The following is a 27900-nucleotide window of genomic DNA, read 5'->3' on the forward strand; positions in this document are numbered from 1 at the left end:
CCCAATATAATTGCACCGGTGGCGAATTCTCTTAGGATTTTTATTTGTTTAGTGATCCACTCTGTTTGGTGGGTGTTTGGGGCATAAAGGTTTGCTATTGTAAGTTTTACTCCGTTAAGGGTGCCTTTTATGAATAGGGACCTACCCTCTTCATCTGAGTATTCCGCAAGGGTCTCGAAGTGCACCGTCTTGTGGAACAAGATCGAGACCCCCTTGGAGGCAGAAGTGGGATGGGAGCTGTGGAAATGCTGTGCGAATTGTTTCCCTGGTAGTGAGAAAAGTCTGTCCCCCTTGATATGTGTCTCCTGTAAGAGGAGGATTTTTGTGTTGTATTTTTTTAGGAGTTGGGAGATCCCATACCGTTTTCTCGGTGTGTTGAGGCCCCGGATGTTGAACGACGTACATCTCAGCTCCTCCATCGGCGGCGCAGGCTGCGGAATGTTGCTGGTCATCTGTAAAGTAAGGCAAAAAATTTAGGACTGAAGTGAAGTGGTTTGGTGCGGGGTCTAGGCGTTGGTCTCTGCAATGCCTTCAGGTAGAGGCGGTCTGGAGGGTATAACCAAAGTGCTCTGTGGTCGGCTAGGTTGGTTTCCGGCGCCCAGACCACACAGGCGAGATGTGTGGCTAGTTGGTTTGGGAGTGGGTAGGTAAGACTGGGGTGGGTAAGAAGGTTTGGGGTAGAATTTACTAAACAGTATTAATAACAACAATAGACAGGTTGGTTCCTCTCTGTCTGTGAGAGGGCTGTAGGCGAGAGTCAGACTATGGTCTGCTCCCGTCCGTCATTTGGGGTCGGGGGTATTTGTAATAGGATTTGGTTTTAAACAGGAAAAGCTTGCCTGATCTGGATGAGGCAAACAAGCACCCATTATAAGAAGGGGTAACAGTAATTATTATGCTTTTTGGGAAGCAAGGTAGAATAGACAAGGCAGGGGCCATAGTGTCATGATCCCTAGTTGGTGAACACGAGAGGAGGGGGGGGGCCCGGGACAGCGGCGGGGTTCCCCCGGGGTTTCCCTCAGACGGGGACCGTTCCTCAGCGGTTCTGGAAATGGTGATGCGTGCGCCCTATGTTGGACTCCTCGGGCGTAGGTTCCGCTGTGGTCTCAGTTTGCGGGTAATGTGGGGAGTGTGCGGCCCGCATTCAAGGGTCGTTTTCTGTGCCTTCCTCCGTGGGCTTCTGCTTGTGCTTATTTCTGAGGGAGTTTGCATGGGGCACCACCCTCCAGTTTTCTGTGTCTGGTAGCCGGGGTAGAGCAGAAAGATCCGGCAGGGGGAGCCAGCTTGGAAGGTTTATCGGCTCTAAGTCCAAAAGTCGCCAGCTGCTCTTCAGGTCCTCCGGTGTTCTTATGTTGATCCTTTTGCCTTTGTGACTTATCCCCAGGCCAAAGGGGAATAACCACGCGTACTTAATGTTTTTTTGGCTTGCAAAGTGTCCAGTAGTGGTCTTAATAACCTTCTCTTGGCCAAGGTGGTGGGGGATAAGTCCTGGTATAATTGGATCGCGGCCCCTGCGTATTGTAGATCACGTCGATTTCTCGCTGCATCCAGGATGGCCACTGCATCAGGGAAGGCCAGCAGTTTGCAGATAAGGTCTCTCGGAGGGTCCCCTGCTGCTGGTTGCGGGCGTAGGGCTCTGTGCACCCTCTCTATCCTCATCTCCTTTGCTCTGTCTGAGCCCACTAATGAGGCGAAGATCTCTAGGGTCACTTTTGTGAGGGCTTCCGCCGCCCATGACTCAGGCACCCCTTTAATACGCACGTTGCTTCGCCTGCTTCGATTCTCCAGGTCTTCCTGCATAAGGAGAGACCTGTTGAGCTGCTGGTGCTGTGCCTTTAAGATGTGCTCCATCTCCAGTGCGTGGGAGGTGATGGTTTCTGAGGTGCTCTCCAGCTCTTCCACCCTCCTCCCCATGTGCCTCATTTCTTCTTTAATGCCCGTCAGCTCTGACAGGACTGGGCTCAGGGCGCTGGATATGAGCTCCCTCATGAAGCTTTTTGATACAACGCCATCCTCTTCTCCCTCCGAGGATGACTCACCCTCCCTCACTGTCGGCGGTGCTGTGGCTGCTGCGGGCGCCATCTTGCCTGAGGAGCGCGGGGAACTCGTGGTGCGCTCCTTCAAGTACCTTTGCATGTCGGCTTGTCCGCGCGCCGGTCGGGGGGTGCTCAGCTGGTCTCCGCTTCTCTCTCTATTGATTTTGCCCATTTCTATGTAAGATCGCTGCTGTGAGATGCTTGCAGGCTTGCCTCGATGCCGGAGCTGTCTCACTACACGGCCATCAGTCTCCGCGGTCAGGCTCCGCCCCCCCCCCAGTAACATTTCTGTAATAAAAGTATAGATATAGCCTAGTAACATTTCTGTAGCAGAAGTATAGGCAAACCGCAGTAACATTTCTGTAGCAGAAGTATAGGCAGACCCCTGTAACATTTCTGTAGCAAGAGTATAGACGAACGCCTGAAACATTGGTGTACCATTAGTGTAGGCAAAGTCTGGAAAAATTAGTTAGAAAACAGTATAGCTGAGGGCCAGAAAAATTAGTGTACCAAGAGTACAAGTGTACCTCTGAAAAATGTATCAACCGAGCGGGCAGGTGAAACCCAGAAATATTTTTAAAGATACACCTCGCTGTTAATTAATTTGCAAAAGAGCCTGGTGGCAGCTCAGTGAAAAAAAATCGGTTTCTGTTAAAGTATCGATACTTTTGAAACTTTGAAAAATTGTAAAAAACTTGTAAGCAGAGCCTTTTGGGCCGCAGAAAAATTGGCAGTTCAGCGTGATGACATGTAGTTTCAGGAAGAGGAGTAAGAGGAGGAGGACTAATATCCGAGAGTGATTGACAAAGGTAATTCCCTCTGTTTTTTTTCCGGTGATAGAGAATGCTTATTTATCCGCTTGCAGCAAAAAGAATCTTTAGGTACCGCTGATTTCCACTGGTGGAGAAGAGAAGTCTGGGAAAATCCAGGCTTTGTTCATCTTTATGAGTGTAAGCATGTCGGCACAGGCAGTTGACGGGTGGATACGCTTATCCGTGAGGATTCCCCCAGCTGCACTAAACACCCTCTCTGACAAGACGCTAGTGGCAGGGCAAGCCAGCCCCTCCAGGGCGTACAGCGCAAGTTTATGCCACGTGTCCAGCTTTGACACCCAATAGTTGTATGGAGCAGAGGCATCACAGAGGACGGTGGTACGATTGGCTACGTACTCCCTCACCATCTTTTTACAGTGCTCCCTCCGACTTAGCCTTGACTGGGGAGTGGTGATACAGTCTTGCTGGGGAGCGATAAAGCTGGCAAAGGCCTTGGAGAGTGTTCCCCTGCCTGTGCTGTACATGCTGCCTGATCTCCACACCTCCCCTGCTACTTCGCTCTTGGAACTGCGCCTTCTGCCGCTAGCGTTGTAAGATAGGAAGTTTAGCATCACTTTTTCCACCAGGGCCCTGTGGTATTGCATCACTCGTACCCCTTTCCTCTTCAGGAATGAGAGTGAAAAGGTTCTCCTTGTACCGTGGGTCAAAAAGGGTGCACAACCAGTAATCCGTGTTGGCCAGAATGCGTCTAACGCGAGGGACACGACTAAGGCAGCCTAACATGAAGTCAGCCATGTATGCCAGGGTGCCAGTACGAAAGACATGGCTGTCCTCACTAGGAAGATGTCTTTTTCAGGATCTTCCTCCTCCTCCTCCACAGCCCATACACGCTGAACAGACGAGAGGTAAGCAGCATGGGTACCCTCTGCAGTGTGCTCAGCTGTCTCTTCCCCTTCCTCCTGCTCCTCCCCTCCTCCTTCTCCTCCAAAACGCGCTGAGATATAGACATGAGGGCGGTCTGGCTATCAAGCGACATACTGTCATCCCCTGTCTCCTGTTCCAACCACAAAGCGTCGGCCTTTATGCCTTGCAGGGAACTTCTCAGCAGGCATAGCAGTGGGATGGTAACGCTAAGGATTGCAGCATCACCGCTCACCATCTGGGTAGACTTCTCAAAGTTTCCGAGGACCTGGCAGATATCTGCCATCCAGGCCGACTCTGTGGTAAAGAATTGGGGAGGCTGACTACCACTACGCCGCCCATGTTGGAGTTGCTATTCCACTATTGCTCTACGCTTCTCATAGAGCCTGGCCAACATGTGGGGCGTAGAATTCCACCGTGTGGGCACGTCGCACAGTAGTCGGTGCTCTGGCAGATTAAACAGATGTTGCAGGGTCCTCAGAGTGGCAGCGTCAGTGGTGGACTTGCGGAAATGTGCACAGATGCGGCGCACCTTGTCGAGCAGGTCAGACAAGTGCAGGTAGTTTTTCAGAAACCGCTGAACCACCAGATTGAAGGTGTGGGCCAGGCATGGCACGTGTGTGAGGCTGCCAAGCTGCAGAGCCGCCACCAGGTTACAGCCGTTGTCACACATGACCATGCTCGGTTGGAGGCTCAGCGACGAAAGCCAGAGGTCGGTCTGCTCCATCAGAATGTGCAACAGTTTTGGGGCTGTGTGTCTCTGGTCACCTAAGCTGAGTAGTTTAAGCATGGCCTGCTGACGCTTGCCCACAGCTGTGCTGCCGCGCCACACGACTGCTGGCGACATGCTGCTCACATTTCTTAATTGAGAGATAGAGGTTGCGTAGGAGGAGGAGGAGGGGGGGGGGGTTTAGAGGAGGTGGCATAGACCGCCGCAGATACCAGAACCGAGGTAGGACCCGCTATTCTGGGTGTGGGTAGGACGTGTGCGGTCCCAGGCTCTGACTCGGTCCCAGCCTTCACCAAATTCACCCAATGTGCCGTCAGGAGATATAGTGGCCCTGCCCGCCAGTACTTGTTCACGTGTCCGTGGTTAAGTGGACCTTCCCAGTAACCGCATTGGTGAGTGCACAATTTATGTTGCGGAAGACGTGCTGGTGTAGGGCTGGGACGGCACACCGGGAAAAATAGTGGTGCCTGGGGACCGAGTAGTGCGGGACCGCCGCCGCCATCATGTTTTTGAAAGCCTCCGTTTCCACAAGCCTGTACGGCAGCATCTCCAGGCTGATCAATTTGGCAGTGTGCACGTTTAAAGCTTGTGCGTGCGGGTGCGTGGTGGCATATTTGCGCTTTCGCTGCAATGCTTGTGCAAGCAACAGCTGAACGTTGCGCTGAGAGACATTGCAGGATGGGATCGAGGACAGTGGAGGTGAGGGTGTGGGTGCAGGCCGGGAGGCGCTCGTGCCTGTGTCCTGAGAGGGGGGTTGGATCTAAGTGGCTTGTTGGGGCACAGAGGAAGAGGCAGTGGTGTGACCCGGAGGCAGTGAACGGCCTTCGTCCCACCTTGTGGGGTGCTTGGTCATCATATGCCTGCGCATGCTGGTGGTGGTGAGGCTGGTACTGGTGGCTCCCCAGCTGATCTTGGCGCGACACATGTTGCACACCACTGTTCGTCGGTCGTCCGCGCTCTCACTGAAAAAAATCCACACCTTTGAACACCTAGCCCTCTGCATGGAGGCTTGGCGCGAGGGGGTGCTTTGGGAAACAGTTGGGGGATTCTTCGCTCTGGCCCTGTCTCTACCCCTGGCCACCCCACTGCCTCTTTCAACCTGTCCTCTTGCTGCACTTGCCTCCCCCTCTGAAGACCTGTCCTCAGTAGGCTTAGCAAACCAGGTGGGGTCAGTCACCTCAGCGGCTCTTTCTCCGAATCCTCTGTGCGCTCCTCCCTCGGACTTACTGCCCTTACTACTACCTCACTGATAGACAACTGTGTCTCCTCATCATCATCCTCCTCACCCACTGAAAGCTCTTGAGACAGTTGCCGGAAGTCCCCAGCCTCATCACCCGGACCCCAGGAACTTTCCAAAGGTTGGGCATCGGTCACGACAAACTCCTCAAGTGAGAGAGGAACCATTTTTTTCCACTCAAGGCACAGACCCGAGAACAGTTCCTGGGAGTCTGCCTACTCATCAGAATATGTCATTTTCATGGAGTGAGGAGGCTGGGAAGAAGGAAGAGCAGCAGCCAGAGTATTCAGAGTTGCAGTCCCTAAGCCGGGAGTAGTGGACTGTGTAGAAGACTGGGTGGCCGATACATTGCTGGATGCATTTTCTGCCATCCACGACAGGACCTGCTCACACTGCTCTGTTTGTAATAAAGGTCTACCACGTGGACCTATAAATTGAAGCTGGGGACCACAGAAACTTTCACCTGGACCAGGAACTTGGCCTGTGCCCAGACCCTCACTTGGACGTCTGCGTCCACGTCCTTGACCCTTCCCCTACTCCTTATCATGGCGGATTACGAATAGAGCAGGGGCCAAATAAATTACCCCACTGTACAGCACTGACAACTGAGCCTTAATTCGCCGTACACAGAGACTTGTAGATAGTGGAGGCTCTATGCTGTGACTAGGAAAAAAGTAACCCACTCTCTTGCGCTGATACCTCGGGGGTAATTTACTGCTCGCAGAGACTTGTAGATTATAGAGGCTGTGTGGAGTGGGAGAAGACTGTAAAGCCAGTGGATAGTGCTGGTCACTGCTGCGATCTCAACCGCACCAACGAAAATGGTATGGTGAGATGCTCTGCACAGCGGCTGAGCTGAAATACTTTGCAGTGGCCCCGGTAATATTACAGTACTGTTTAGCGGTGAGACTGCTGTCTAATTCACTGCAGACAGAGTACGGTATGAATAAGTATGGAATTATTTGCGCCCACTTTCGCGCTGTGAGCGGTATTTTAACGCAATCTCCAGCCAGAAAAAAAAAATAACGGAAGGCTGTAAACAGGCCTAGCTGCGCAGTAGTATAATGGAAGCACTACAACTCCCAGCAGCCACCCAGTAAAATGCACATGGTCAGATGTAGCCCAACGAAGGAGCTTTTGTTTTTTTTTCAACAGAGGATACAGGCTGTATAGAGTATATCACTTTCTTTGTAGAATTGGCTGTGGCAGTACGCTGTTGGTCTAATTGACTGCAGACACAGAATGATCTAAATAAGTATGGAATTATTTACGTACACTTTCACACTGAGAGTGGTATTTTAACGCGCACTCCAGCCAGAAAAGTTATTACGGAAGGCTGCAAACAGTCCTAGCTGCGTACAACTAAAATGCAAGCACTACAACTCCCAGCAGCCACCCAGTAAAATGCACACGGTCAGATGTAGCCCTAAGAAGGACCGTTGGGGTTCTTGTAGACAGGATCCTACACTAACACTTTCCCTATCTCAGCAGCACTTTCCCTATACTCTGTATTATAGACCGCAGACTGAGAACACTATAGCTGTAATGGCCTGCATAGTCCGAGATGAAAAAAAAAAATTGTGCAAAACTGCTCCCAACCAGCCACAAGAGTAATGCACACGGTCAGATGTAGCCCTAAGAAGGACAGTTGGGGTTCTTGAGGACAGGATCCTACACTAACACTTTCCCTATCTCAGCAGCACTTTCCCTATACTCTGTATTATAGACCGCAGACTGACAATGCTATAGCTGTAATGGCCTGCATAGCCCGAGATGAAAAAAAAAATTGAGCAAAACTGCTCCCAGCCAGCCACAGGAGTAATGCACACGGTCAGATGTAGCCCTAAGAAGGACGGTTGGGGTTCTTGAGGACAGGATCCTACACTAACACTTTCCCTATAGCAGTGATGCAGCCGTGCTGAGGCTTGCACCATGCCTGCAGGCCAGACCAGGTTTTGGGTGTGCCCTTGCTTCTCCAGGAGCTGAGGGGTGTGGTAGTTGCAGGAGGATGGTCAGTCAGCACCTGGTGCTGAGTAGCCTGGCTCCTATTTAAACAGGGCCAGCACTATCTCCTGTGCTGGTCAATCACTTCAGTTGCATTTTGGACAGCGACGGAGCAACACAGCTTGGCGGAAGCTCTCCTTGCAAGCTAAGTTCTTTTCTGTTTTGTTTGGTTCTGTTTCGCTTCTATTTTGTGCTAGGGCTCCCTGATAGGGACTGGTTAGTGGCCCAGGCACGCGTGCGGGCTCGCATTTGTCAGAGCGATCGGTCCGCCGAGTAGCAGGGCCCCCTCCCTGGTTAGGGGACTATAGGGAGAGTATTCCCCATATTGTTATGCTTCCTTTACATAGTTGTGCCTTTGATTTATGTTATTGAGGTTGCACGTCTGCAGGACGCAACAAGCAGCAGCAGCACTTTCCCTAATCTCTCCCAGTGTGTGTCTGAGTTGAGCCGCGGGTGGGACCGCTTGATTTCGCCAGCCACTCACTGCATGGGGGTGGGATAGGGCTGGCACGTCACAGGAGGAAGTGGTAATGCCTTCCCTGCATGTCTATTGGCTAGAAAATGGCGCTAAACATGCGGGGAAGGAAATGGAATTGACTCGAGTACCGCGGGGTGATCGTCTCGAGTAACGAGCATCTCGAGCACCATAATGCTCGAACGGGCATCAAGCTCGGATGAGTGTGCTCGCTCATCTGTATTTATTATGGATTAATTATATGCTTATTGTAGTTTATATTTTTTATAAAAAGGAGGAAGAGGAGAAGAAAAAAGGGAGAAAGAAAAAAAGGAGAAAGAAAAGGAAGGAGAAGGGGAGGAAGGTAAGAGAAAGAATAGAAGGGGATTTTTTTTTTTTTGGAAGCGTATGGTAATATTATTATGTGCCATAATAGCAAACTAATATGGTTTAAGATAAATTAGGGATAAATCATTCTGGGGTCAACAATAGCCCATTAATAAAGTATATAAATATACATGTTTAACTTACTATAAGTATCAATTTTTTTATTACCTAGGATAACAAATTTGTCTGTTAAACTTTAGATATAGTAAGAATAAATGTGCAATCTATCTATGATTCGTTGGGGAGCGATGGATCTACGTTGCACATACTTTCTTCAAGTACCGAAGGGGTTAATCATCAGGTGGATTTTAATGATAATTGGTTTTAAGGAAGCAGATTGCTTTGTGGGGATGAGGTGAACAAGATCTCTACGGAGATAGAAACGCGTTCTCCATGAACATGCAGCAACTCTGCTTTATTGAAGAATAGTGCTCAATACATCAAAGGAATGTTTTTTCACAAAAGTCCGAGCTCCTGCAACTCTTTTCTATATGTGAATAGAACCACCACTGGGATCGAGTGGTAGTGGACGTGAATTCATTCCTGCACAGCAAAAGAAAACGAGAAAAAAAATAGGAGCGAGCACAACTCAGCGTAAAGGTGGGAACTTTCTTATTTATTCCCAGATATTATTTTTGGAAACTATATGGGATATGAGTTGTACTATAGTTCAGCACACCCAGATGCTATATGACACAATGAGCGGTCACACAAGAGCAGCATGAGTTGGGCAAAGCTAAGGATGAGGAGTCATAAGGGCATCCAGCGAGCACATGGAACGAGGAGACAGGGAGAAGCGTGTGGGCTTGGTTATTGTGGTTAGGTTTGCCTTTAGGATGGCAGGTAGGCAGTTCCTTTCCATAGTAGATGAAATAATAAGTACAACTAGGAAGAGTTCAGTGAAGCTTGGACCATCGCTAGGAAGAGTTCAGTGAAGCTTGGACCATCGCTAGGAAACTCTTACCTAGTGAGCATTTATTGGAAACATTATGTGAAAATGAGTTGGAAGTCAGTAAGCGGTGGTGAAGTGCTGGCAGAGAAACCATGCATAGTCCCAAATCGTAACAGAAAACACGGAGAGCCAAGTAAAGAGACTCCAATGTACAGGGTTGCAAAGGCTTCCATTTAGAAGTGCAGGAAGGAGGAATTGGGCACAGGGAATACAGTTTATTCCCACTCTCATTGGCAGAGCCTGAGTGGAGAATGTAGGGCATAACAGCCACACTGTGCCCTCTCACCTATTGTCAACACTGTAATGGGTCCCCAGTCAGGGCACAGACATAGGGTTCATGCAAGAAGGGCTGTGCCAGCAGCCAGGTATGGGGTTCCCACATGCACCATTGCAAGGAGCAACCAGGGAGAGGAGGACCAGCCCAGATCTGGAAGAGGAGGATTAACTAAGCACTATCACAGCACCAGAACCGTGGCATTACTAGTAATTAACCAGATTTCCAGCAGCATTAGGCACGTTGGGACAATCATCACTGTCCATGTCTACGGCGAGAAGGACCAGACTGTTTCCAGCAGATGTGTACCCCACAAGTGTCATTGCAATGCTGGAAGTTGAATTAAAATCATTGACTGTGCTTTCATGTACCCTTCAGCACCATGATGGGCCACATCAGAAATGACACCAATGGGCGGTGCCAGGTTGCTGGATAGCATAGCGAGCTCCTCTCTGGTGCTGGATGCAACTAGCAGGCCAAAACCCTTCTTCTTACTCCAGCAAAACCACGACCCAACTCAGACACATCAGACAGGGAAATGATGAGTGCAGTCAGGGGAGTTTCCAGCACAAACTAAGACTAAACTAACTAAAAATGCATCACAAAAAGGGGCAATAGCTCATTACATAGTGTTACCCCAAAATTGAGGGGGCACCATACTTCTGTTTTGGTTGCTTTACTGAAATTACGCAATGGAGGAGGATGTATCAAATAGATTATTAGTTGGTCACCACAGAACTCCATCAGCACCAGTATCCTGTGGTGGTGATGAAGGTGCGGAGCTTGCTAAAATTACCATTTACATGGGCAGGTGTACAGTTTGCAAAGCCTCTTCCATATACAGTAATCCAATAAACAGCGAATCTGCGCCATAAGCTCACAACTCACACCCATGTGAATCACAAGGTCTCAATTTAGCACACTGGCTTGTCGATTGCTACCCTGCTGTGTCACTGTTCTCTCGCTAGTAGACTGCAGGAAATGAGTACCAGGAAGACCCATATGCATAACTAAGTGGTATATCACAATAATGGCACTTAGGCCTCTTTAACACAACTTAATGCATTTTCACGCTGGCCATATCACGGCCAAATGTCACGTAAAAAGAAAAGAGCCGCCAACAAGTCCCAATCTAAATTAGCTTTTTCTTGTCCATTCACACAGGTAGCTGCTGCGTATTAGTGAAAATATACTCTGCAGCGTGGAAATCCCTTGGTCAATATAAATCCTCAGAATGAATTCTAATGCTTTACTAGACCCAGCTGTAAACGTTTCCCAGCGCTGGATGCTACTAAACTCTCTCACCCTTTTTTTTAGCTTCGCTACCTTGCTACTTTTCAGCTGTTGAATTACCTTGATGGGGTGGGAATCTCATCAAGTTCCTTTTTTTTCTGGCTGTTTTGGGATGTGATGTATTGCTGAATCTTGGACCATGCGGTTGGGGCTAAAGAAGGTCTTATTGTCCAGACCACTAATTTAGAAAAAAAGCCTCATCTGTTAGGAGTGTTAAACCATCTGCACTGCAGAGGTGAGCATGCCTTACAAGCATGTGTAGTAGAATTTATAGTAGGAGTACACAGTATGTAGTACTTACCCCATCCTCTACACTTGGGATTCATCTGACATGGCCTAACAAGCTAGGACAGTGACAGTGAGGTCCACAAGTTATAGGTTTTTACATCAGAGATGTCTTTCTCTTCGGCTTGGTGCCAGCCAAGATGAAAGAGTGCAGTCTTCCTATCATCTGGGTGGATATGCTTAGCCTGGGTCCTTTGTTGAAACCTGTCTGGCATGGGTGGCACTACCAGTAGTATACATTACCACTAGCATAGCTTATAGCCTTATCAGAGCATGTAGACTTCTCCACACAACAAGGGGGCATCCATGGAGGAAGTTTCTGCTTATACTATTAAAATAAATGCAGTCATTGCTAGACTTGTTGAACTTTGCTTGCAGAGTACTTCCAATGGGTAGAGGCTTCTCCAGGTGACTGGAGCAAAGCACTGCAGGAGACAGAAAACCATTCTCTAAAGCCAAAGAACCAAAGCTTTGAAAGCAGACCTGTAAGTGCAGGAGGTCTCCTTCAGTACTTTTAATGTGATAATAGTATGATCAGAAGCCCTGAAATCAAACCGCAATGAGGTTTTTTCATGGATTCCTCTGGGGGAATTGTGTTTTGGCATGTATTTGTAGGGTTGTTGGTGCATGGGACAGTGGCCAAAGCCCTGGGAATTCAATGACCTATGGCACAACATGACACTAATAATGCTATTTCCTATTGTAGTAGCAGGAGAGTTATAGACGAGCCACCTAAAGAACCAGCACATAGTTTTCTGGACCGATAACATGAATGCAGTTGATGTGGTAAATAACATCCTCAATCTCATGTTACCCCATTATAGGTCACCTTGTCAAGAATTCCCTAGCGAGCAGCACATGAACAACATACAGAAGCATTGAGGAAGATGGATAAACTTACAGAAGCAAACAACTACATTCCCTAGGGTTTTATTGCGATTAGGGCTAATGTCCAAGGCTGGATTCGCCCCGCAGCTATTAGGCTCTTTTGAACATAATAACTGAATGTTCACGCTGTGGAATTCCGCAGCGTAAAATAACCCGCAGAATGTCCTATTTGCCGTGGGAATACATGCAACCGGCTTCCATTGTAGTCAATGGAAGCTGGCCGTCACGCTATACTTCCGCTGTAGCACAGCAGAAGTATAGTGTGAATGCGCTACCCCGCCCACCACCGGCTGTGTCATATGACACTGCTGGCGCGTCATGTGCTGTACTTTGCATGCGCACCGTCCTGTCATGCGGGACTCCCACAGTGGATCTGGAGGTGAGTATGGGGTCTTTGGGGGGGCGCCGTGACGGACTCCGCAGGGGTATTCCGCTAGAAGAGCCCGTCACGGCCATGGGCATAAGCCCTTAGTTTGTAATCGCTTAAATAAAATCTTTATTATGTTTAAATAAAAATACCCAACAACAGAAAAATCTGAATTAAAATGAGGACCCACATAAAAAGCCAAGAGCAACAGACCTAAACCATCTCATACCATCCATATATACACTCATATCTAAGTTATAGAATTAGATTTGGTATATTACACAGGTGCGCCAATACTTTTGCACTTAGCATTGAATTTTCGAGTCGTGACCCGTTTTACTTTTCCTATGTAGGACCTAAAGAATGCTCTTGCCAAATTTCATGTTTATATGACATCGGGACGTTAGAGAATTAGTGGTGAGTCAGTCAATGAGAACTTTTGTGGTAGACATGATTAGTCAGTGTAAAATGTCTATCGAGTTGTACTAAACTAGATGTATTACGCAGCTGTAGTGACTTTAACTCTTTAAGAGGCTAATGACTGCATAATTTCATTATAGTAATTGCTGGACAATGGCATGGTGAAAAGATGTGTGTGTGTGTGGTATAATGTTAGCCTAATATTATATATATATATATATATATATATATATATATATATATATATATATATATATATATATATATATATATATATATGTTGCACAAGCAGCCTCTAAGAGTTAAAGGTCATAGTATTACATGTAATACCTGTATTCAGTACTGAGTGTTTTCCTAGCCCTTTCCCACCCCCCACACAGACACTACTTAAACAATGACTTGTCACGTACACAGAAATTCCTTCAGCTTAGACTGCATGCTAAAGAGGACAAAGTCCAAACTACACTGGACTTGAGGAAGGGTGGGCAGGGAGGCGGAGGATTCCATATAACCTAGCGAATAAGAATATATATATGTTACTGATGTAATCTGTTAAACGCCCATAAAGGGCAAGTATTATGTTTTCAATAAAAGGGGCTGTCTGGACGTCTCTGCCAGAGAGCCATTTTAGACATGAGACTGATACCTTACGTCTGATCTGGTCGATGATTTGTGCACACTATACGATTTGGAAGCTACAGAATACCCCAAAACCTGCTGGAGGAAAATATGATCCAGTTCAATTTGGCGTCCCTGGGTGGGCCGAGTAGAGATTTTTGATTTCTTTCACTCTGGAAAAATACAGAGATCGGCAGATAACACGTAGAACTCAGGGGCCCGAAAATCTACAGAACACGGTAAGATTGCTTTATGCAAATCTACCGATGTGAGCTGATTTCTAACTGTCAATCTGCCTATGTCTAATCCAGAGTGATAAATCAATGAAAGGCAGGTAATATAGTCCTTTCTGCTCGGAAAAAAAACACCGTTTTAACCTGCCTAAGGGGTATTCTGTATGCTGGGTATGATATGTCTGAGACGGTTAAAGATTGTGTATACAAGACCAAGAGATAAATTCTGTGATGGTTAATGTGTCAGAAGGGAGGACTTGGCTGTTTAAGTCTGAGGGAGCGCGCCAGAGACACTTACTCCTAGGTAACTAGTGTGAGGTCAGGAAAATTTATGATACGCGTATGCACTTGTATGATTGAGTGTGTTATGTGCTCTCATATGTGAAAGGATACACAGGGTTTAAAAAAAAAAAGGTGATTTACGAGGGATATAATAAGAGGTGGAATTTGGTAAAGGAGTCTTATTGTGTTCAGATATTTCAAATAGGATAGAATAAGCAGGCAGAATAGAATACGGGATCAGTGCAGGATGTTTTGGAATATGCAAAACATGTAGAAACGTTTTACAAAGAAAAGGTTCAGGAAAAGTTGCAGAAAGAAATGTCGAGTTATGGACAGATAAGCAGAAAGAAAGGTGTTTTTAGATTGCTAGGAGGAGGTATAATGTAGGAAAGCGATTCAAGATGAGAAAGTGTAGTGGAGGATGTATATTGCCTGTAATATGAATAAAGGGCCCATAAAGGGCAGGTATTATGTTTTCAATAAAAGGGGCTTGTTACGTACGCAGGGCGAGGGCAAGGAAGGAAAGGCTCTTAGGTTGTGGAGTGACTGGTACCCAACTTTCCAGACTCCTGAGAAGCGACCATGAGCCACAGCCACAACTCTACAGCAACCCACCTGGCCCTGCACTTATTAACAATTTGTCCCTCACTGGACAAGAGGAGAGAGGGGAAGGGACGATACCTATCGATCCTGCCTCTGGTCCTCAAACACTGCAGTATTGCAAGCTGGCAGTTGTTAGAATACAGGCTGGTTTGTATTTAGCGTTCTCCGACTTCTGCACGCATGCGAAGCGGAAACTCAAATCACCAACCTGGTCAGTTCTAACGCACTCCAGAGCTCTACAATATGCATACAAAACGCTGCCACCACCAATTTGGTTACGGTAAATTGGAACCCGATCTATGACTTATGAATACAATCTTCGGAGAATATGGTTTCGTGTTAACACGGACGAGGCTCACTAATTAATTTAACGTTTAATTCTCAAAGAATAGAGCAGTGCTTATTTACAGAAAAATACGAAAATGATGTTACAAGATAAATGGCAAGAGACTTACATATGATATCACAAACAGTAAAATAACAGGGATTAAAAGAAGAGTGTTACCATTCTTTGGCGTGGAGTCGCGCCAGAACTGCGGACCAGACCTCACGTATAGTGACCTCCAAGGGGCTGACCCTGAGCACACATTCGTGTGCGATTTTTAAACTCTCACTGGGGTAACTCCCACATAGTTCCTTTCAGCCCCCATGGGGGTTGGCTCATCTTGGAACACATAATTCCCTGAAATACATATTTCCTTCATAACTCCGTGTGGGTGTGACCCACCATGAAAATATGACAACGATGTTTCCTGTTGTGATTTTACGTGTGTTTTGAGCCCACGCATGATTAGTTTTGGACGCATCTGATCCGAGATACGCAATCCTCGGTTTCTGAGCGTCGTGCAAATGTAGGAGTCCCTGCATCTTATTTGTGGGGATGCGACGTTCCATAAAATATCCTCGTCCGCGGGCTGCGACGTACAGATCTTTCATAATTCCTAAATTACATTTTCCTTTGTCTTACGGGCACGTTCTTTTGTTAACTTTGCCTCCAAAAGTTATCAGGTCAGTTACGACCATTTGGACCAGTAAGGGAGGGAAAGAGCAACTGAGGTGTGAAGCCTATTTCCTCTCCTTATTTCCTAACAAACATTTGCTGGCTCTGGCTCCAGAGGGGCTGTAGGACATCAAAGACCCCCTGGGGGAGAAGTGTAACAGTCTTTCCTGAAGTCTACTTCAAAGGTAGCTCAGCACTCAGCTTTCCTATATGCGGAAAGACCATTAACTTTTCTCTCTACAAACTATACAAAATGACTGACAGACTACAATTTTCACATCACAATGCATATCTATCAATCTCTTATCTTTATCTATCACTCTGGTATCTATCTACCCTTCTAATCTCTATCTAGTAAGGGGGAAGGATGTCAGCTCAGCTTTTCTAGTATCCTGAACGTCAGCTGATTGATACTGGACAGCTGGGGGGACACTTTATTCAACTCTTTTTACTACACCTCCCCTTTTTAGAGTGGGTGTAGTAGGTTGATCCCACAGATCGCCTACGAAACCCACCTCTACTCCGCTTTAATGGGACATAGCAGCCTTTAGGGATGAAAAGGAACACTCCCAATTGGTGGTCCAGCTGACCACCTGTAGCTGATGCTCTTTTGTCTCAGGTATCTGCCAATACCATTGGCTCAGATCCATGATAGTTATGTATTGGGCCTTGGCCAGCCAGTCCAACAGCTCAGCGAGGCGGGGCATCGCATAAGCTTCAGACACAGTGATGACGTTCAACTTGTAGTCCAGACAGAACCGGGTTGTCCGGTCCTCCTTTGGCTCCCGGACTACAGAAGAGGCCCATGCACTCTGGGGCTTCTGGAAGATGTCCAGGTGCAACATCTCCTCATCGTCCCACTTCATATCTGCCTGCACCTCTGGGGAGACTTGGTAGGTAGACTGCCTACCCGGGGGATGGCTTCCAGTGTTCACCTGGTGAACTGTCAACTGGGCCACCCCTGGTTTCCTAGTGAAAGCAGACATGAAGGGGAGTAGGCCTTCCTGAAGCTGGGACCGCTGGTCCCCAGAAAGCTGCAGGCTGTGATCTGTGTCCCTGATGGATTCGTCCACCAGCGGGGTGGCTAGCAGATCCACATGAATATTACCTTCATCGGGCACAGACAGAGGTTCCCTCGTAAGGTCCCTCAACACCCCCAAGCTGGCATCAGAAGGCCCAGCGGCATGCAACTCCTGGCTGTGAACAGCCAGGGGGAATGTCAAGTACAGGACCCCACTGGGGTCGCGCCAGTATGTCAGCTGGATTCTGGGGGAATGCCACCTCTTTCAATCCAACTGGGCATACTTCTGGGTCAGCGTTGTTTACTGGTCAGCTTTCACCTGCCGCATCACACCATGCGATGGTACGTGCAGGCTCTGACCGAGCACAATTCACATTGCTGTTATTTCTTGGACTACCGTCCGTACTTATTACCGGAGATATGGGGAAATCCTCTGTGACATCACACACAGGTGTGACATCACTGAGTTCCACCGTGTCACAGGACACCTCAACATTATTAGGCTGCGTCAGTTCAGTGAGCTCAAGAGTGGTGCACATCGCGTCGTCGCTGCCACTGCTACACCATTCAAGAGCATCACCAACCTCCGCAGGAACACACATGACATCAACATCTTTATTCATAGCAACAATGACTTCATACTTGTGCATTTCATCAGATCTTAGCAAAACATTGGCAGGCAGGTCATCAGATACCTCCACCTCCCGCAAATCCCTCCCTGCACCCATATCGGGATCCACCCGGATCATAGGCAGGGTAGGGTGGGTGTCCCCAATTTCCATCACAGTCACAGTCCTTTCAGGAATCATGTCCGTGGGGGACACCAGTTCAGTGTGCATGATGGTCATCTCTGCATCAGTATCATGCAGCTCCACAGTCACAGTCTTTCCTACAGCGATGATTTGCAGGTTGCCAGTGTCCTTTCTACTACCCCCACCTGCCCGGATAATACCTGCGGCAGGCTCAGGAGGCTTGGAGAAGGGGGCTGTCTTCACGTCAGGGCAAGTGGCGCTGACGTGGCCCACTTTATTGCAGGAAAAACATTGGCATGTCTCCCTATGAGACTTGGAGGGTGGAGAGGGAGCAGACCCCCCTGACGATCTAGGCAAAAGGGGTAAGGGTTGGTCAGAGTCACTGTTCTGCTTACCCTCTCTCCAGCTGGTTTCAGATACCTGCAGATCCGGCCTCTGGTCAGCGACGTAGCTATCCGCAGCTTTGGGGTCACAGTCCAGAACACACTGGCGGATGTCCTCCGTACCAGTCTCCAGGAACTGCTCCTTCAGCATCATATCTCCCAGGTCCGCAGACTGGGTGATGGGTTGTCCCTTGGTCCACTTCCGGATCAGGGCTGCTTTGATGACCTCGTAGTCACCATTCTGTTCTTGGGGCACTTCCATAAGCACCTCCAGGGCCTTGCCCGTAAGCCCTGGGGTCAAGTACCTGGCCCATTGCTCGGTGGGCAGCTGGTACTGGTGGCAGACCCATTCAAAGTCCCTCAGGAAAATGTCCAGGTCTCCGTCTTCCTCTAGAACAGGGAAGAAATCTTGTTGGGGTTGCACGTTCCTCGTGCCGTTGGACCCACGTGTCCGTGCTCTTAAAATCTGCGCATCGAGTTCTGCCATTCGCAGCCGATGCTTACGCTCAGCTTGGCGTTCACGCTCTGTGGCTTCTCGCTCTGCCTGGCGTTCACGCTCTGCGATTTCTTGCAGCTTGCGAACAAATGACATGTACCGCTTAGGGTTCTTTGCACTCAGCTGTTGTAGAGCCTCTCGGATAGGCAAGTCAAAGTTCTCTTCTCCGATGGAGTAATCCATCTCTGTATCGGGGTTCGCTGTGGTTTGGTGCGAGAAATCGTCTTCTCCCAGCACCTCGGTCACCTGCCCCTTTAGCTTAGCGGCCTGGCTTCTAGTTGCCATTTCCGCAGTTGCTTTGCCAAATAAAAGATAGAATAGAAAACAAGAAGAAAGGGAAGGGGACTGTCTGGGGATATCGTAAGTCTCTTACACAAAAAGCACTGAGTGAAACCTCGTAAGAAGGGCACCAATCTTCGCAAAGACTGGGTGCTTCTTTTCGTACAAGGACTAACTGCTTAATCCTGGCACGAACATGTTAACGTTATCCCACCGCTGCCACCAATTTGTCACGTACGCAGGGCGAGGGCGAGGAAGGAAAGGCTCTTAGGTTGTGGAGTGACTGGTACCCAACTTTCCAGACTCCTGAGAAGCGACCATGAGCCACAGCCACAACTCTACAGCAACCCACCTGGCCCTGCACTTATTAACAATTTGTCCCTCACTGGACAAGAGGAGAGAGGGGAAGGGACGATACCTATCGATCCTGCCTCTGGTCCTCAAACACTGCAGTATTGCAAGCTGGCAGTTGTTAGAATACAGGCTGGTTTGTATTTAGCGTTCTCCGACTTCTGCACGCATGCGAAGCGGAAACTCAAATCACCAACCTGGTCAGTTCTAACGCACTCCAGAGCTCTACAATATGCATACAAAACGCTGCCACCACCAATTTGGTTACGGTAAATTGGAACCCGATCTATGACTTATGAATACAATCTTCGGAGAATATGGTTTCGTGTTAACACGGACGAGGCTCACTAATTAATTTAACGTTTAATTCTCAAAGAATAGAGCAGTGCTTATTTACAGAAAAATACGAAAATGATGTTACAAGATAAATGGCAAGAGACTTACATATGATATCACAAACAGTAAAATAACAGGGATTAAAAGAAGAGTGTTACCATTCTTTGGCGTGGAGTCGCGCCAGAACTGCGGACCAGACCTCACGTATAGTGACCTCCAAGGGGCTGACCCTGAGCACACATTCGTGTGCGATTTTTTAAACTCTCACTGGGGTAACTCCCACATAGTTCCTTCCAGCCCCCATGGGGGTTGGCTCATCTTGGAACACATAATTCCCTGAAATACATATTTCCTTCATAACTCCGTGTGGGTGTGACCCACCATGAAAATATGACAACGATGTTTCCTGTTGTGATTTTACGTGTGTTTTGAGCCCACGCATGATTAGTTTTGGACGCATCTGATCCGAGATACGCAATCCTCGGTTTCTGAGCGTCGTGCAAATGTAGGAGTCCCTGCATCTTATTTGTGGGGATGCGACGTTCCATAAAATATCCTCGTCCGCGGGCTGCGACGTACAGATCTTTCATAATTCCTAAATTACATTTTCCTTTGTCTTACGGGCACGTTCTTTTGTTAACTTTGCCTCCAAAAGTTATCAGGTCAGTTACGACCATTTGGACCAGTAAGGGAGGGAAAGAGCAACTGAGGTGTGAAGCCTATTTCCTCTCCTTATTTCCTAACAAACATTTGCTGGCTCTGGCTCCAGAGGGGCTGTAGGACATCAAAGACCCCCTGGGGGAGAAGTGTAACAGTCTTTCCTGAAGTCTACTTCAAAGGTAGCTCAGCACTCAGCTTTCCTATATGCGGAAAGACCATTAACTTTTCTCTCTACAAACTATACAAAATGACTGACAGACTACAATTTTCACATCACAATGCATATCTATCAATCTCTTATCTTTATCTATCACTCTGGTATCTATCTACCCTTCTAATCTCTATCTAGTAAGGGGGAAGGATGTCAGCTCAGCTTTTCTAGTATCCTGAACGTCAGCTGATTGATACTGGACAGCTGGGGGGACACTTTATTCAACTCTTTTTACTACACCTCCCCTTTTTAGAGTGGGTGTAGTAGGTTGATCCCACAGATCGCCTACGAAACCCACCTCTACTCCGCTTTAATGGGACATAGCAGCCTTTAGGGATGAAAAGGAACACTCCCAATTGGTGGTCCAGCTGACCACCTGTAGCTGATGCTCTTTTGTCTCAGGTATCTGCCAATACCATTGGCTCAGATCCATGATAGTTATGTATTGGGCCTTGGCCAGCCAGTCCAACAGCTCAGCGAGGCGGGGCATCGCATAAGCTTCAGACACAGTGATGACGTTCAACTTGTAGTCCAGACAGAACCGGGTTGTCCGGTCCTCCTTTGGCTCCCGGACTACAGAAGAGGCCCATGCACTCTGGGGCTTCTGGAAGATGTCCAGGTGCAACATCTCCTCATCGTCCCACTTCATATCTGCCTGCACCTCTGGGGAGACTTGGTAGGTAGACTGCCTACCCGGGGGATGGCTTCCAGTGTTCACCTGGTGAACTGTCAACTGGGCCACCCCTGGTTTCCTAGTGAAAGCAGACATGAAGGGGAGTAGGCCTTCCTGAAGCTGGGACCGCTGGTCCCCAGAAAGCTGCAGGCTGTGATCTGTGTCCCTGATGGATTCGTCCACCAGCGGGGTGGCTAGCAGATCCACATGAATATTACCTTCATCGGGCACAGACAGAGGTTCCCTCGTAAGGTCCCTCAACACCCCCAAGCTGGCATCAGAAGGCCCAGCGGCATGCAACTCCTGGCTGTGAACAGCCAGGGGGAATGTCAAGTACAGGACCCCACTGGGGTCGCGCCAGTATGTCAGCTGGATTCTGGGGGAATGCCACCTCTTTCAATCCAACTGGGCATACTTCTGGGTCAGCGTTGTTTACTGGTCAGCTTTCACCTGCCGCATCACACCATGCGATGGTACGTGCAGGCTCTGACCGAGCACAATTCACATTGCTGTTATTTCTTGGACTACCGTCCGTACTTATTACCGGAGATATGGGGAAATCCTCTGTGACATCTCACACAGGTGTGACATCACTGAGTTCCACCGTGTCACAGGACACCTCAACATTATTAGGCTGCGTCAGTTCAGTGAGCTCAAGAGTGGTGCACATCGCGTCGTCGCTGCCACTGCTACACCATTCAAGAGCATCACCAACCTCCGCAGGAACACACATGACATCAACATCTTTATTCATAGCAACAATGACTTCATACTTGTGCATTTCATCAGATCTTAGCAAAACATTGGCAGGCAGGTCATCAGATACCTCCACCTCCCGCAAATCCCTCCCTGCACCCATATCGGGATCCACCCGGATCATAGGCAGGGTAGGGTGGGTGTCCCCAATTTCCATCACAGTCACAGTCCTTTCAGGAATCATGTCCGTGGGGGACACCAGTTCAGTGTGCATGATGGTCATCTCTGCATCAGTATCATGCAGCTCCACAGTCACAGTCTTTCCTACAGCGATGATTTGCAGGTTGCCAGTGTCCTTTCTACTACCCCCACCTGCCCGGATAATACCTGCGGCAGGCTCAGGAGGCTTGGAGAAGGGGGCTGTCTTCACGTCAGGGCAAGTGGCGCTGACGTGGCCCACTTTATTGCAGGAAAAACATTGGCATGTCTCCCTATGAGACTTGGAGGGTGGAGAGGGAGCAGACCCCCCTGACGATCTAGGCAAAAGGGGTAAGGGTTGGTCAGAGTCACTGTTCTGCTTACCCTCTCTCCAGCTGGTTTCAGATACCTGCAGATCCGGCCTCTGGTCAGCGACGTAGCTATCCGCAGCTTTGGGGTCACAGTCCAGAACACACTGGCGGATGTCCTCCGTACCAGTCTCCAGGAACTGCTCCTTCAGCATCATATCTCCCAGGTCCGCAGACTGGGTGATGGGTTGTCCCTTGGTCCACTTCCGGATCAGGGCTGCTTTGATGACCTCGTAGTCACCATTCTGTTCTTGGGGCACTTCCATAAGCACCTCCAGGGCCTTGCCCGTAAGCCCTGGGGTCAAGTACCTGGCCCATTGCTCGGTGGGCAGCTGGTACTGGTGGCAGACCCATTCAAAGTCCCTCAGGAAAATGTCCAGGTCTCCGTCTTCCTCTAGAACAGGGAAGAAATCTTGTTGGGGTTGCACGTTCCTCGTGCCGTTGGACCCACGTGTCCGTGCTCTTAAAATCTGCGCATCGAGTTCTGCCATTCGCAGCCGATGCTTACGCTCAGCTTGGCGTTCACGCTCTGTGGCTTCTCGCTCTGCCTGGCGTTCACGCTCTGCGATTTCTTGCAGCTTGCGAACAAATGACATGTACCGCTTAGGGTTCTTTGCACTCAGCTGTTGTAGAGCCTCTCGGATAGGCAAGTCAAAGTTCTCTTCTCCGATGGAGTAATCCATCTCTGTATCGGGGTTCGCTGTGGTTTGGTGCGAGAAATCGTCTTCTCCCAGCACCTCGGTCACCTGCCCCTTTAGCTTAGCGGCCTGGCTTCTAGTTGCCATTTCCGCAGTTGCTTTGCCAAATAAAAGATAGAATAGAAAACAAGAAGAAAGGGAAGGGGACTGTCTGGGGATATCGTAAGTCTCTTACACAAAAAGCACTGAGTGAAACCTCGTAAGAAGGGCACCAATCTTCGCAAAGACTGGGTGCTTCTTTTCGTACAAGGACTAACTGCTTAATCCTGGCACGAACATGTTAACGTTATCCCACCGCTGCCACCAATTTGTCACGTACGCAGGGCGAGGGCGAGGAAGGAAAGGCTCTTAGGTTGTGGAGTGACTGGTACCCAACTTTCCAGACTCCTGAGAAGCGACCATGAGCCACAGCCACAACTCTACAGCAACCCACCTGGCCCTGCACTTATTAACAATTTGTCCCTCACTGGACAAGAGGAGAGAGGGGAAGGGACGATACCTATCGATCCTGCCTCTGGTCCTCAAACACTGCAGTATTGCAAGCTGGCAGTTGTTAGAATACAGGCTGGTTTGTATTTAGCGTTCTCCGACTTCTGCACGCATGCGAAGCGGAAACTCAAATCACCAACCTGGTCAGTTCTAACGCACTCCAGAGCTCTACAATATGCATACAAAACGCTGCCACCACCAATTTGGTTACGGTAAATTGGAACCCGATCTATGACTTATGAATACAATCTTCGGAGAATATGGTTTCGTGTTAACACGGACGAGGCTCACTAATTAATTTAACGTTTAATTCTCAAAGAATAGAGCAGTGCTTATTTACAGAAAAAATACGAAAATGATGTTACAAGATAAATGGCAAGAGACTTACATATGATATCACAAACAGTAAAATAACAGGGATTAAAAGAAGAGTGTTACCATTCTTTGGCGTGGAGTCGCGCCAGAACTGCGGACCAGACCTCACGTATAGTGACCTCCAAGGGGCTGACCCTGAGCACACATTCGTGTGCGATTTTTAAACTCTCACTGGGGTAACTCCCACATAGTTCCTTCCAGCCCCCATGGGGGTTGGCTCATCTTGGAACACATAATTCCCTGAAATACATATTTCCTTCATAACTCCGTGTGGGTGTGACCCACCATGAAAATATGACAACGATGTTTCCTGTTGTGATTTTACGTGTGTTTTGAGCCCACGCATGATCAGTTTTGGACGCATCTGATCCGAGATACGCAATCCTCGGTTTCTGAGCGTCGTGCAAATGTAGGAGTCCCTGCATCTTATTTGTGGGGATGCGACGTTCCATAAAATATCCTCGTCCGCGGGCTGCGACGTACAGATCTTTCATAATTCCTAAATTACATTTTCCTTTGTCTTACAGGCACGTTCTTTTGTTAACTTTGCCTCCAAAAGTTATCAGGTCAGTTACGACCATTTGGACCAGTAAGGGAGGGAAAGAGCAACTGAGGTGTGAAGCCTATTTCCTCTCCTTATTTCCTAACAAACATTTGCTGGCTCTGGCTCCAGAGGGGCTGTAGGACATCAAAGACCCCCTGGGGGAGAAGTGTAACAGTCATTCCTGAAGTCTACTTCAAAGGTAGCTCAGCACTCAGCTTTCCTATATGCGGAAAGACCATTAACTTTTCTCTCTACAAACTATACAAAATGACTGACAGACTACAATTTTCACATCACAATGCATATCTATCAATCTCTTATCTTTATCTATCACTCTGGTATCTATCTACCCTTCTAATCTCTATCTAGTAAGGGGGAAGGATGTCAGCTCAGCTTTTCTAGTATCCTGAACGTCAGCTGATTGATACTGGACAGCTGGGGAGACACTTTATTCAACTCTTTTTACTACAGGGCTGTCTGGACGTCTCTGCCAGAGAGCCATTTTAGACATGAGACTGATACCTTACGTCTGATCTGGTCGATGATGTGTGCACACTATACGATTTGGAAGCTACAGAATACCCCGAAACCTGCTGGAGGAAAATATGATCCAGTTCACTTTCACCTTTATATACTGTATACTGTATATTATATACACACACCCACAGGCTTTTTTTGCACCACACTTTGTGCACTTTGCCTCACCTTAGGAGGGCGATTTTGCTGTTTTTCGATTTGTTGGATTCCCACCACCACTGTAAGAGCTGGATACACTGAGTGAGTCATCGGGCCCTGTCAAAGTTCCCCATGTTAAAGTACAGCAGCCCTTCAGGATTCAAGCGTTGCTAAGCAACGCTCATAGTCTCACAATTTACAGTGGCAGTTCAGGCAAATGAAGCTCACAGGAGGGAGACAGCCACAGCAGAGAGATTCAAGCGACGCCCACAGAGGGAGATTCAAGCAAGGCCATAGGAAGGAGATTCAAGCAACACCCACAGGAGGGAGTGTAAATAATCCTACAGTCTTTTTCTTGCACCACTCTTTGACCCCTTTATAAGACCTCTGGTGGCTGAATTTGGTGTCGGGGTTTTGTTACATCCTCACCACCACCGTAAAATCCTAAAATTAGATTTTTATACAACAAGTCACCTGTTAGAGCAGGTCAAAGTTCCCAATGCTAAATTTAAGGGCACGCGGCTAAGTGTGGTTACGGAGTGTGATGTCATATGAGGAGAACAGCTGATAGCTCTGCTCTCCTCACCAACTAATTCATGCGGACCCACGGATTACTCACCTCCCGGAGCACAGCTGATTCCCTGGAGAGGTCAGCATGACCAGAAGAGATCTGGCGAAAGCGCTCCCCAAGCGCTAATAGAGTCCTTCCCTGCACAGGGTTTTGGCGCGCCTCCCTCCTCCTCCGCCGAAGGCACACAGAGTTGACAGCCCGGCAAACCCCCATCAGGTAAGAGCAGGGGATTTGTATGGAGAAAGCTGGCAGGGCTTCCAAGATGGCATCCAGTCAGAGGAAAAATACAGTATGTGAAGGATCATGTGCACACACGCACTCAGTACTACTACGCGCAGTCACACACACACACACACACACACACTCAGCACTGATACATGCAGGTACACACACTCAGCACTGCTAAACACAGGCACACACACTCAGCACTACTACATGCAGGTACCCACACACACACACACACACACACACACACACACAGAACTGCTTCCTGCAGGCACACACACTCAGCACTACCACATGCAGGGACACACACACACACACACACACACACACACACTCTCAGCACTACCACATGCAGGCATGCACACACTCAGCACTGCTACACAAATGCACCCAGCACTACTACATGCAGGTACACACACTCAGCACTGCTACATGCAGCTACACACATGCACTCAGCCCTGCTACATGCAGGTACACACTCAGCACTACTACACACAGGTACACAAACACTCAGCAATGCTACATGCAGGTACACATGTAGTGGCCCAGTACATCATCCTGGTCCCCTCCATAAATGTCATACATGTTATGTCTTATGTAGGTGCACTGTGCAAAAATGTCTTGCCATTCTAGTATGTGTACTGCACAGCTGCAGCAAATGATGAGTTAATGTCTGCAAAAATGAGCTGACTGTTTTGTAAATGTATCTATTATGTCTATTATGTCTTGTCAAGTGGTATAAGAGGCTATAAATGTGAGTCCTTGAGAGCGGGAAAAGATAGTTGGTCCATCTTCTGGAGCTGAGAGAGAGAAAAGCACAGAGGTACATGGAGGCACCTTCAGCCCTCATGTGTTGAAGTAAGGAAGAAGAGGATAGGTTTTCCCAGAGTGCGTGGTTAAGGAATGACGATGGAGTGAGCCCCCAAAGTGAGAGAGTGAGCAGTAAGCGAGTGCAACCTTTCAAGGCCTAGTGCAGAGGTGCTCCATTATTTGCTTCATGTCCGCGAGTCCTGAAGCCTTGGACTGCCCGGTAGAGGTACTCTACAGTCATTGTTCCCATTCAAGTATTCGGAAGTCTTGGTACATGTCTTTAGTTAGTCACACACAGGCGGCCTGAAGTCTGGATCTGCCATGTGAAAGTACTCTAGCTTCTTTATTCCTGCACTTGTCAAACCTGTCATTTATGTCTTATTAAAGTTTATTCTGCAAGTAAAAGTTATTCCAGGCCCTGACCATTCCTGGGGACCTGAGGTACTATATCTCCTGTATGTGGCTCATTTATTTCCCCGCTGATGTTCATGCCAGAAGGAAAGGGGGGGGGGGGGAACGTGGAGTGTTGTATTCCCCAGCAGCCAATCCTTTTTAGTCTGCAGCATATAAAAACCAGCATCTGTCAGTAGTTGAGGCTGGTCTTTGTACTCCTTGGATGTCATCTGTCTTGGACCCACTCAGAGCTGTGTTTCCATGTAGGTCTGTTGTGTCTCTCTGCTTTCCAAAGACAGTTTGGACACCTATATGTATCATATGCAAACCCCCTCTTCCCTTCCCTGACGGATGTGGCCTCCAAACGTTTTTTGTCTTGTTGTGTGTCAGATGGGTGAGATCTGGTTCAGTTTCCTATGTCAGCATGGTGGCTGACTCTCTATCCCCCTGGTATGAGGACACTTTAGACTTGCTGTGGAGTTTCATCTGTGTGCCTGTGAGCTCTGGGTGGAGCCCATGTTGTATGCACTACCTGTTGTAGTCTGGTGTGAACAGTAACTAGTGTTGTATGTCTGCCCAAGTGGCCAGACATGTTGTGTGAGCAGTCCTGTTCTGTGTACAGCGTATATGTGTGTCGACAGTGCCACGTCAATGTGTGTTGTAGTGTCTTGTTAGAGTAGGGACTGCAAGACACGAGTAGCCTTGACGTGACTTGCAGCTTCAGTTCATTGGCCAATGCGCGAGCTAATTCCTCACTTTTTATATTCAGCTTTTCCATCTACTGTAGAGTGCAAGGTTTGTGTGGTGAGTTTGTGCATTCTGTCAGTTCCGCTTGGTTGTGAGTGTCCCCCCTGCAGAGAGAGCAGGGCAAAGGTTCCAGCGTGGGGCTGCCTTTATTGAGGTGATCGCCCTGCTTTTTTAGGTAGGACCATGTTGTCC

At 48.3% G+C, this 27900-nt stretch overlaps 1 protein-coding gene across 5 annotated transcripts in view; it reads right to left on the reverse strand.

Annotated features, from left to right (window-relative positions):
• The window catches only part of LOC136588552 (leucine-rich colipase-like protein 1), a 148950-nt gene that overhangs the window by 13417 nt on the left and 107633 nt on the right, over positions 1–27900 (reverse strand). Inside the window, exon 5 of one of the 5 annotated variants that reach the window (XM_066587904.1) lies at positions 361–452. The exons of the other annotated variants lie outside the window; for them this stretch is intronic. Within the exon in view, the coding sequence (XP_066444001.1) occupies positions 361–452 (92 nt within the window). The remainder of the gene's footprint in view (positions 1–360; positions 453–27900) is intronic. 5 annotated transcript variants of the gene reach the window in all.

Source organism: Eleutherodactylus coqui, chromosome 1 (genome assembly GCF_035609145.1).
Source record: "Eleutherodactylus coqui strain aEleCoq1 chromosome 1, aEleCoq1.hap1, whole genome shotgun sequence".
Taxonomy (NCBI): domain Eukaryota; kingdom Metazoa; phylum Chordata; class Amphibia; order Anura; family Eleutherodactylidae; genus Eleutherodactylus; species Eleutherodactylus coqui.